We start from the raw sequence: 12,337 nt of genomic DNA, 5'->3' as shown, positions 1-12,337 counted from the left end.
TTGAGATGGATTTTTAGCTGTTTCACGTTATAATGGTTTTTGTTCCTTAATTTCTTAATACAATAACTTATATTAATTGTGTAAGATGCGAAATACAATAAGCATGTTACGAATTTCCATATACTAAGATCAGCTTGTCAATTACTCCTAAAAGTAACCTTTGTAGATTCTGAATAGAAGAAACATTTTGTTCTTTCATATTTACAGATCTGAAGATGTCTCTAAATAAAGTATTTATAGGAAGGAGTATTTTTTTAACATAAATCTAGTAATTTTTTAAAAAGAAAGATAAAAACTAACACCTAATATTTAGAGTGAAGATAGAAAAGAGAGAAATAAGAAAAGAACAAAGCTGAGGGTACAGGAAAAAAGAGAAAAAAGTAATATAAAGAAATGACTTCTGATTTTTTTTCAGCAGTTATAAGTATAAATGTAAATTAACCTCTTACTCTATGGTTACAGAATTGCTTACATTTCTTAATTTTTTTCTAATCATCAAATCCAAACATCATAATTTCATTTTTTTCTTTTTCACGCAAAAAGTCAATAAGGGGATTTCAATCAGCATTAAACATAGACAATGTCTTATCTCTAATTAAAGCTGTCAATTTGGCCATCTCAGCAAGTTCTATCATCTTCACCATCCATTCCTCCTTTGTGGATAAAATTGAATCTTTCCACCTTTGTGCATATAATAGTCTCAGTGAAGTCATCGTATACAAAAATAAAGTTCCATGATCTAAGAAGTAGTATTGATGGATTAATTTTTCCTGCATTTTGCTAATTTAATTAAAATTGTTGTTTAATTATGACTTGTAAATTTTCAAGTTTAATTTTTAAAATTTCTTCCAGTCCTAAAAGAAGCACTGAAAAACGTAATCGTGAACAAGAGAATAAGTATATAGAAGAGCTTGCAGAGCTGATTTTTGCTAATTTTAATGATATTGACAACTTTAACTTCAAACCTGACAAATGTGCAATCCTTAAAGAAACTGTGAAACAAATTCGTCAAATAAAAGAACAAGGTAGGAAAATTGTTTTAAACATCTTACTATGTATACATGGTCTTGGTTTTTTTTTTCATCAAAACTTAGGTTACCTAGGTATCTCCTATTTGAAATTGTTAATCTCATGATTATTTTGTTGAGATATGTTTTCATCCTACAGTGTTGAACTGTATAAAATTGAACTGAATAGAAAGTAACAGTAGATTGAATCATCAAAATAATCTTATAAGGACTCATTTAGTATTTTTGTTAGATTTCTCAACATGATCTAGATCAGTGTAGAATTATGTCATTTCCACACAAATGATCTATGGCATTTTGTAGTATAATACAGTTATCACTGTGCTGATATATCACTAATGTAGACAGACTTTATCTTGTCACAGCAATGCCTGGATGACGTAGTAAGCTGCTGTAAGTCATTGGTGTAAAAACATGCTGTATTTAGAATGAGGGGAGAAATCTTGAAGTATTTCATAAGTTTGAACTCAGAAAGTTAATTTGTTTTTACTTACTGTTCAATATATATTATAAATATTCTTAAACCTGTATTGCAGCTGCATCTCTTGAGCTCCAGTAGACCTAGAAGCCTTTGTTCAAAACACTTGTAACAGAAACTGTGAGATTCATTGTGGAATTACTGTTTTGTGTTCTTTCAAAGGAGTTTCCAAGAAGGATTAGAAGGAGATCTGTAAAATTTAGATGTGATACCAAAATATCTATAAAGTAAAAAAAGTATAACATATACACAGCAGCAATAATTGTAACAATGTATGGATGAAAGAGGGAGAGAAAAAGGGAAGAAGGACATAGCTGTTAGTGATAAAGGTCTAGTCCACAAAAATATATGCTAAAAATTATTAATGTGGTCTTTGGTCCTAAGTGCCTTATTGGCCCCTTAAAATCTATTATAGCTTATTTCTGGAATCATTCAGGGCTTTATAATAACCCATTAATTATTATGAATAATGCTTCAATATAAAAATGTTCATTTTCTATGGTACCAGCAAAAATTGAAATGTAATGAACCTATTGTTAAGGAGTTATAAATAATTCAAATAGCTGAAATACTGGGATGCCACATATATCTTTGTTGAAACTTTTTTTGCTTCACAAAATATTCTAAACCAAGTGACCAGTGAAGCAAACAGATTTGCCAAGATACGGAAAAAAATAGAGAATTAATCCTCAAATTACAGTCGTGGGAAAAAGAAAATACACCCTCTTTGAGTTCTATGGTTTTATGTATCAGGACATAATAAAAATCATCCTGTCCTTAGCAGGTCTTAAAATTAGGTAAACACAACGTCAGATGAATAACAGCACGTGACATATTACACTGTGTCATTATTCATTTTACAAAAATAAAGCCAAAATGGAGAATTCCTGGAAGTAAGGCAGTATGTAAATCTAACAACTCTTAATGAAAGAGACAGTGGCATAAATTACTACCACTGGATTTCAGAAGGTGAGAACTATGTAGATAAGTATATCTTCTGAAATTCTCTATTTGGGTAGAGACATGGCTACTTCATCAGTAGTAATTCCCTATTTTTATTTCTTTATTTTGGCACTGAAAAAACTCATTGTCAAAATATATAAGAGAAATGTGGAGAAACGTTGTATGGTACCAGGAATGCTTAAATATGTTCCTTCATTCAAGAGGAGGATCTGTAATTCATCCAGATAAATTTATGTTGACATAGTAACTAAATAGGTACTCAAAATACTAAATTGGATTTAAAGTTAGCTATACTTAGAGTAAACTCACTGAAATAAATCAGAATTAAATTCCATTAATTACCATGAATATACTTCAAATATTGTTTGTTTTGGATCCAGTTCAATAAGATACAGTATAATCTGGCATTGGCGGCAGTTGGCAGTATAATCTGGTATTGGCAGCAGTTGGCAGATTAGCAGCTCATTATATTGGGATATTGGTCATTATACTCAGTGCAGTGTATCTTTAAAATCAGCCTCTCACTTTGATAACAGTACTGTGATTATGAAAACCACATGAAGAGTGATTATTTTTGTAAAAAAAGCACTACAGCAGTAATCTGTTTCAGCTGCAATGTGTGTTTCTGGAGCTATTTTTGATTTTTCACAGTCACTGTTTCTAGGATATAAATCAGATATTCTTTTCCAAACAGAAAGATTCTGCCGTATCCCCGTTCTTGTGGGGTGGGTGGATAGAAATCTTTGTTAATTCATGTTTATATTAGTCTAGTCGTTTATTTTCTGGTTTACAAGCCATCCTTTCCCTGTTTTAAAGAGTTTGTAGTTTTCCAGGGATTTCTGATCAAGATTAAATTTGGTTTCCATTCAATAAGCATTTGGCTGTAGGATGAATTATCATTTTGTATGTCTCTTTGTTCTCTGCAAACATGTACATTCACTTAAGTATAAGTTATATTTCTAGGCCATATCTACCCAAACCAATCAACAGAATAAAATAAATTGTTGTCGGCATGTATTGTAATATAATTTTAAATTCAAAAGTACAAACCAAAATATATATTAGAATATAATTAAGGCAACATAAAAGAAAATTTAGAGCCACAGCAATAAAAACGTCAGTGAATCTGCACATGAGCCATGAAAAATATTCATTAAAAGCCAGTCAAGATTAGTTCAAAGCCTTTTTAAGTATGCCAAGAGAATTTCCTTGGGAAGAAGTTCATAAAAATGGGGCCACAACTAATATGGCTTTGTCAGAACTGCCTATCAATCTAACTGATTTTAAAAAATGAGCCAATGACGAGGGGCTCCAATTCTGGCCTGAAGGATGGATCCTTCATTAATCTGACTTTGTTATTTGGGACATTGCAGCAGACTTTGAAGAAATATACCTGTAGTCCCTGAAACATTAAATCTGTCCCCATTTGCTGCCTGCCAGTTGATTGCTGAAACTCTGATTGCCCTGCAGCTCTATTCAGGATTGGGTGTTTTGTTATTCTGTGATGGGAAGAGCAAATTAATGACCAGGGTCTGCACTTAGGGAGGACTTCAGTAGGTGAGATGATGATGCAGCACTGGTGGTGGGGCCAAGTTTCACATGCTGGTATGCATGGCATTTTCTGATTTTTTTTAGTGACTATTTTGGATGTGCTGCTTTTATTTTTAACTGCCAAATAAATGTTTGGGCATATTATATAGTTTCTGTTTTCTTCTTTAAAATAGCAGAAAATCATGATTTGCTTCCATCAAAAATGGGATTGGAAGGAGATCTTCAGGCTGCAAAAAAAAAGGGGGGGCATATGTAACCCTAGGGAAGCAAATTGCCTATTCTATTTTAGACATGGCAGTAGCTATTCAATCTGGATATTTATGCATTTGACAAGGAAAAAAGAAAAATAATTGCACTGTTCTAAAAGTAATGGGATATACTTTGTATCTTCGTGTTATGCTTAATCACTATCTTCCTCTACTACCTAAATCAAAAAAAATATTTTGGCGGTATTCCATAGGGGAGATCTAGTGTTTTATAGTCATTAAAGTTAAATAAATAAAAATAAGCAGAATAAATATTCAACAAATAGAATGCCCAAAAATCATCTCCAATGGTTTTGCAACACTATATGTTTGTATAGTGTAATATGGCTTTGCATAAAGAATATCCTGGCTAGGCACTTGACCAGCAAGAAATGTCATTCTCTTTTTTTGAAGTTAAGGATGAAATTAATTCTACACCTTTATTTATTTGTGTTCTAGTCTACCACTATTATGCAACCTTTAGCTGTGTACAAAAAATATATATGAACACAGTGTCCACAATATAATTATTACAATATAATACAAAAATTAAAACTAATAATTTAATCAGATACAAAAAGTCCTATGTTCTTCCCCTCAGTAAAAGAGTCCTCCAGAACTCCATTTCAACTTTTTCATAAGGTCCACAGTGCTGGATCTAATTTAGCTTGGGGGAAAGCTGTTGCATAATCCAGGTGCCATTATGGAGAAATGGCTCCTCCTGGCCTCAGCCCCCCAAATTTCATGGCAAACTACTAATTTGTAAACAGTGTAGGCTTCATTTAGGTAATGAAAAATGACAGTTTCTGTTCTAGCAGTAGTAGAATGAAATGTTCCTGTTGGTTTGTTCAGCTAGCTTTGTAAGTGTGAAATTGCAAGTGATTTTGCTAATGCTGATAGAGTTGCATAACCAGGAGACTGGTTGTCATTGTAGTTATTTGAACAGGGTTTTTGCTTTTTTGACCTTCGTTGGAAATAAGTATAGGATTCTGGGTAAATGTAATCTTATTTCCACTTTTGAGAGATCTGTTGTTTTCTTGCCTAACAGTTTAATGCAAGTTAAGGTCACGTGTGACACAATAACAAGTAATGCTGAAACTTTAATGCATGTATATATAGTTGCAGTGCTTTTTAAAATAGTTTTGGTTAATGGCATTTTTGCCAGTATAGTACACTAAGCAATCTATAATTTCTGTGGCTGATTAAAAGATTATCACTTACTTGAGTTCTTCAGTAGGAGAGTTAATAGAAGGGGCAAATATAATTATTTCTTGTCAGACTGATGTTTAGATTGCAAAAGCCAAATTATATGCATTATTTTACTCTAAATTATTAATAAACAGTTTATGGTAATGGATTAGTATTTGGCATAGTAGATCTAAAGGATCATCTGCTTTTCCCATTTCTATTGGTTCACTTCCTTATGAACTGAAATCCAAGCAAAAGGAATAACTAAAATAAATCCATGGAAGGTGAACAGAAGATGTATGGGTTTTTGCAATATCCTTTCTCGGGATGAACTGTTCACCTATTGGCCCATATTATTTTATGCAATATACATAAAATAGGATGTGTTGTTTCATGAGCCTTCCACCTTGACTTCAGATCATGAACAAGCAAATTTTTACACCTGTGAAAAGATACACTGAGTTTCTAATACCTTTGTCCAAACCTTACACAACTGATTTGTTAGCTGGCCTGTAAACAGGTCTATGATAGGCAAAACAGATTTGCAAATTGACCCTTCACTACAGATCAAAGCAAATAATCTTTTTTTGCGGTGTGCAGAACAATGCATTAGAACTTTAATTTTATTAAGTATAGCTATTGTAAATAATAATTGTCAACTAATTGTTAGGAAGACTTTTTTTCATATTGTACAATATAATTTCAGCCCATGCGTATGGTTTCTCATCAGAAGTGGTCGCATTATTACACAGTAAGCATTTTCAGCTCAGTGAGCTCTTGTCTACATAGCCTGCTCCATTTTAGAATGTTCGGGTGAGATCATGGTTGTCTCAACACAACCTCACATATTTCTCTATCTCCAGCTTTTAGATGTTGAACTTGTAGATGTTGAGTAAGAGATCCTTAATTACATGATAATCTATGCATACATCTACTGGGATGTCCATGCTTAACATATATAGGTTAAAGTTGTAATTAGGGAAATCATACAGCATAAGCAACAGGATAGATTTCAGAACATTGAAAATTACTTCACAGGTATTATACATAAAATAAACTATATGTGCATTGGTTGCACATACAGTTGCACGTTGATTGATAGGACTGTCAGATTAGAAAGTGCATAAAATAAATATTTTGCTCCCCTTTACCTTTTAAGGTTAGTTATATGACACCAATCTAGGAATGAGGAGTTGCAGGCTCTAAGGCAAGTGCAACAAATGGTTTCTGGTAATGGCTTTTGCTGATGGCTATAGAAGCAGAAATCCTCTGTTCTCATAAAAGTGGTCACGGTAACAGATTGAAGTTAAACATTGGGGGAAAATGAATAAGGCTGGAAGTTGTGAATAAGGATGGGCAATTGGCTCCTTGATTTTTAAGGATTTGTTCAGTGTGTGGTAATTTTTAGCAACAAGTATGTTAACAGTAACCATCACAGTGTTCTCTGCTGCAATTGCTACACTTGAAGGCAGTATCTCAGATCTTTCACTGAATAACAAAAGATGCCATGTACTCTGTTCAGTTTGTTTCTGTTTTTTTAATTATTCTTGTTTCTGCCATATACTGTATATTGTTTGATTTTTGTTCTTAAGTTTGTTGTTTATAAAAGCATGAGCTATTCTTCCTGCAAAATTGAAGCAAAAATGACATAAACTTCCACCAGTTGGAACATCTATCAGTCGTTTGACTGATAGGCTTCTACCAGTCTAAAAGATTTATATTATTTCTCATGTTAGCAAATAGTCCTTGAACACTTTAAACTGTAGATGTTTTTACACTAACTTGCTTTTCAAGTCACCTCCAGTATTTAAAGATGTATCAGCTGATATGATTGAAAAACATGTATGAAGAAAGGGGTGTGCATTCTGAAAAAAGTGTTTCTTCATAATTGAATAACGAGATATTTTAGTGCAATTTGTTAAAGGACAATTGATACAAAGAAATATATGTCAAGATTTATTAAAGTATGATGACATTTTGAAATAAGTGCCAACTTACCTGCATTATTTTACATTAATTCCCAGAGGGGAAAAATGCTTATGCGGTAGCAAAGAATTTTCTGAATGCAAAGTATGTGTTTTGTCACTGTTATAATTAATGGCAGAGCTATATTTGACTGAAAGAGATCAACATTTTAAATTTCTAGAATTCTAACATACTTGAAGATGCCTGCTCAAAATATTTGCCTTGTTATTTTGCAAACTGAAAGGTGATTTTAAGCAAAATAATGAGGCAGCATGTTTCCCCTTTGAAAGGACATAAAATTAAGAAACGTCATCTTCAGAAATAATATTTAGCTGATAAGAGACTAAATTGCATTGGCACGATATAACTTTATCTTGGCTCAAGTTTAGGAAATGATTTATTTATTTGTGCAGTGCTTATAACCCACCTGAATTGCAAAGGAATCTGGGCAGTATAGCATATATACATAGGTACACTATAAAACTCAAAATTAAATACAGAATATTAATGCCCTCTCTCTCTCTCTTTTTAGTTGTATGACATAGCAGTTCGGTGTTCATGCTGTTTTTTTCTTGCTAGGAAATCCTTGTGAGGTCCAGCAGCCAGATGTGTAGACTATTTAGCCATGACAAGTCACGTTGCCCGGGGTGCACCACAAGGAGGCTAGTCTACATTGCACTGAGTTGGGCTGAGAGCGAGGGACTGGCCCAAGGTCACCCAGCTGGCTTTCATGCCTAAGGCAGGACTAGAACTCACAGACTCCTGGTTTCTAGCCCAGAACCTTAACCACTAGACCAAACTGGCTCTCAGTGCCCTCTCTGAAAACCATTACGGGCCATAGGTTCACCAAGACATTATAGCATGGAGTTCCTGTGAAGTATTAAAAAGATAGGGACTGCATATACCTCCAGGGGTAAAGTTCCACAAAATGGGAACTGCCACGAAGAAGCACACACCATTTTTTTTTCCTAAATACTTCCTTACTTATTTGATGTGTGATCTTTGAAGATTCCTAAGTATCCTAATATTTTCTCTGGAAACAAAATTAATAAATAAAACACAATTGGCCTATGGGTACACCGTATACTTAAAATCACACACAGATACACAACATATCATGATAATACAGATTTGGATCCAACCTCTTAAGAAAGGATCCTTTGTATTTTCTCTTGTATATTTTACTTGTTCAGTGTCAGTTTTAGTCATTACTGAAATGGCTTTGCAAACACTGGTCTAGATGGGCAGACTGATTCATATACTGAATGAAAGCATTTTGTATAATCTCAGTAAGATACCTTTTTCCCTAACTTTAGAATCCAAATATGTTGAAAGATGCAGCGTCTCTTCAGTGTCATCCAGTCCTAATCATATGCATATTACATATTATTCTCTCTTATGAGCTGTGTGGCTGTATTATCATGTCTCTAATGTAAGAATTGTTTTCTGTTTTCTCAAAGAAAAAATAGTGAACCTATTTATCACAACCTCTTGTAACACATCCTGCCAATAAAGCAGCAAATGCTACTTGAAGTCAGTCACTGATTTGCAAAGAATGAGTCAATTTTCAGCTCTTGGATATCTCTTGGATTAATCCATTTATCCACTTAACACAAACTAGTTTACACTTGCATCACCAGGGATAAAAGTGAAAGCAAGACTGCTTTCTATTCTCAGTCATTAGATGGGAACAAAAAAAGGAAAGAATTGGAAATGTAATATCATCCATAGCGTAGGATTGGCCAGTATAACTGTCACTCAGCAGATTTTGAGTCACTTTCATTTGCTGACAGGAAGGACTGTGCATAAAGAATGGAGTAAAGCAAATCTTCACCCTTAAAGCTGATCTCAGTAAACAAACTGGGAAATAGTGCAGCTGTGCTTTTAAAATTTGCACTGCAGGAGATTTCGGCAAGCTGATGATATATCGTGCATTAATGTTGAAAAGATAAACACAATTGGAGATTGCAGGAAGGGGCCTTGTGTTTTTATGTTGGCAGAATGCTTCCTAATGAATAAGAATGTGCTGCTGGCTTCACAGTGCCATATGGCAGCTTTTCTAATTTTAGTTCAGTACAGATGCATAATTCTCTCTTGTTTTATCACCTAAAGTCATTCTGCAATTATATGTTTTTTTTTCTAGCAATATTTTGGGTTTTTATCAATAAGGGTGCCTGTTGCTGTACAGGTCTACAAAGGTATGTTGTAAAGTGTAATGAGAATGTATGTTGTTCTTTAAATAAAAGGTAAACATTGTTAGGGAGGGCATAGCTTTCCTGCTGAGACTGGAAATTGGAACGGCAGCTAACAATTTTATAAACTCTTCTGAAAAACTGAAATCTTGTGAAAATGATAGACATTTCCCTGCTGATTGAAATACTAAGACATGGTTATTACATGCTTTTTATATTCAAAATCCAAGATTTTAATGCAGTGACTAATGTATTGAAAAAATAATTTTAATAGTGAACAAAGAGTATGAATAATGTTTGGATATTTCATTATACTAGTCCTGCTTGCTATCTGGTCAGACTCAAATGCTAAAACACCAGTTTATGAAAATGTGTATAAAATCTTAGCTTTGATTTTTGGGGTTTTGCCATTTTGTTTTTATCAAACAATATTGTAGATTCTTACAAACTTGGAACTTATGGAATTGAAGTTTAGTAAATACAAATAAATCCAGATACTTCAGCTGCCATCATGCCAATATTGACTCTTTTAAATGATCTGTATGTCCTATCATTCCCATTTCACCCCCAATCCCCACTGTAAAATGCATTTATAAAATAGAATAAAAGATTCTATTTTTTTATAGAATGTCTATAGACAGTATAAATGAACTAGCCGAAGTAAATTTTCTCCCTGTTCAGGACTTTCCCAGATTTCTATGGAGGCTTAGTATTGTTAAAATTTGTTGAAATAAATATTGTCATTATGTAAATGATATTTTATTCTCTTTTTCTTGCAAGTACTTTTACAGGATTTTTTTTAGTTTTGTAATCCTGTTAGTTTAATAATAAATTTGGATTGAATTAAGAATGCAGAATGTGAATTAAAAATTAAGCATACATTTAGAAATGGCTCAATTTACTTTGACATTTAATACATGCTAAATTGTGTTGTATATTTCTTCTGAACTCTTTGAAATAAATGTACCAGACAATCTCTCTTTTTTCATTCACCCCAGGAATTCACTCATGAGTAAATAGGATAGCAGTTTAATTATTCAGAATTAATAGAATATACAGTATTATAAATCACACTTTGTGTGATATAGCTGTATTTTCATGATTAATGTTTTATATTTTCTAACCATAACTGTTATCCAAATGCAATTTGAGCTTTATATTTAGTTCAGTAATTATCATCAATGTGGGATTTCTGGCTTTCCACAGATGTAGGAAGTGTAAATTGTTGATGCAAGTAAAACAGTATTACTAAGTCTTGATTTGTCATTTAGTCTTAAAATGGTGTGTGGATCTCACATTTATTTTAAGTACCACTATTTTGCTTTTAATAGTAGTAACTTGCTTTTAAACTTTCCTTAGATCTTCCTGAAGAGCAGTGATCCAGTCATACTGCTTTGAGTTTAAAGAAATTCTAGTTCTGTTATGGCATTATTTTTCCCTGTGGCTGGCTAAAGTTCTCAAAGCTACAGGATCATCCAGAATGTCAAGTGTTGATAAGTTAGACTACAGGAAAATATACATATACATATACTGTACATATGAATATATAGTTTTGGAACAATTCAATTTGCTGCAAATTGTTTTCTGGTCTTAATTTATTTTGATCTTTAGTTTTGATCTGACCCACTTATTAGAGGTTTTGCCTTCTACCATATGAAATAGAAACATTAAATGTTAAAAAATGGGTTTCTGTTTTTCATAGTTCTTGTTTCTCTTGTTTCTTCTTTGTTTTGTTTTTTCTGCTCATCTGATATTAAATTATATTAAAGCACTTTCCTTGAAAATCCTTTGAGCTAAAAGTCAAGGTAAAATATTTAATAACACCAACTAACAAAAATAAGCAGCCTTCAAAGTAGTGAAGCACAAATATTCATCTCCTATTGTATTGTTTCCAGTTAAAATGTAGCAGTTTAGGAAATATATATCATAAATATATGAAAGGACTGTACATTTATAAGAAAGATTAGCCTAATGCTTAAATCCATCATTCTTGCATGCAAAGTTGCTTTTACCAGTCATTAACATTAATGCTGTTATAATGATTATAACTGCTAGGAGAAATTTAAATGTAGGTGGAGTAATAAAGTACAATCCTGCAACTTAACTAGTAAATTATATTTTTCAGATTTCTTATTTTGTGTTAGTTGCCCAAAGTTTTGTTTAAAATAAATACAGGATAAATACAGGATATAAATACTGTAAACAGACAGAGATATATGTTCATACACTTTTCCTGAAAGTCAGTTTGGTATAGTGGTTTAAGGCACTTGATTAGAAATCAGGATATTTGGTTTCTAATCCTCCCTTTGGCACAAAAGGCAACTGGGTGACTTTGGACCAGTCATGCCCTTTCAGCCCTAGGAAGGTGTATCTGGCAAACTACTTCCAAAAATCATTTCCAAGAAAACTGCGGGGATTAGTCCATGCAGCCAAGACTGACTCCAAGACACACTCTGCATATATGTATATAATATTTTCCCTACTTAAGGAATGTATTATTTATAAATTTGTAATATTTATAGGTCACTTTTGTGAATAGACACCTCAAGGTAGATTCCAAGATAAAAATGTAAATAATAGTATATTCAAATAATTCACCAACTGATAAAAATGTAACAATAATAAAAACCACATATTCTGGCTCTAAAATACTTTTTGAATTCAGTAAGTACAGTACTTACAGATAAAATTATCAGTGGTCCACTAAAAGGTAGTTCATGAGAGATT

General features: G+C 32.7%; 1 protein-coding gene across 5 annotated transcripts in view; it reads left to right on the top strand.

The window, feature by feature from the left end:
- The window catches only part of NCOA2 (nuclear receptor coactivator 2), a 132,084-nt gene that overhangs the window by 74,025 nt on the left and 45,722 nt on the right, over nt 1–12,337 (top strand). For all 5 annotated transcript variants that reach the window (XM_063299374.1, XM_063299373.1, XM_063299376.1 and 2 more), the window contains exon 4: nt 853–1,025. In XM_063299374.1, the coding sequence (XP_063155444.1) occupies nt 853–1,025 (173 nt within the window). The remainder of the gene's footprint in view (nt 1–852; nt 1,026–12,337) is intronic.

The sequence above is a fragment of the Candoia aspera genome, chromosome 3 (genome assembly GCF_035149785.1).
Source record: "Candoia aspera isolate rCanAsp1 chromosome 3, rCanAsp1.hap2, whole genome shotgun sequence".
Classification (NCBI taxonomy): domain Eukaryota; kingdom Metazoa; phylum Chordata; class Lepidosauria; order Squamata; family Boidae; genus Candoia; species Candoia aspera.
This window is presented reverse-complemented; position numbering and strand designations above follow the sequence as displayed.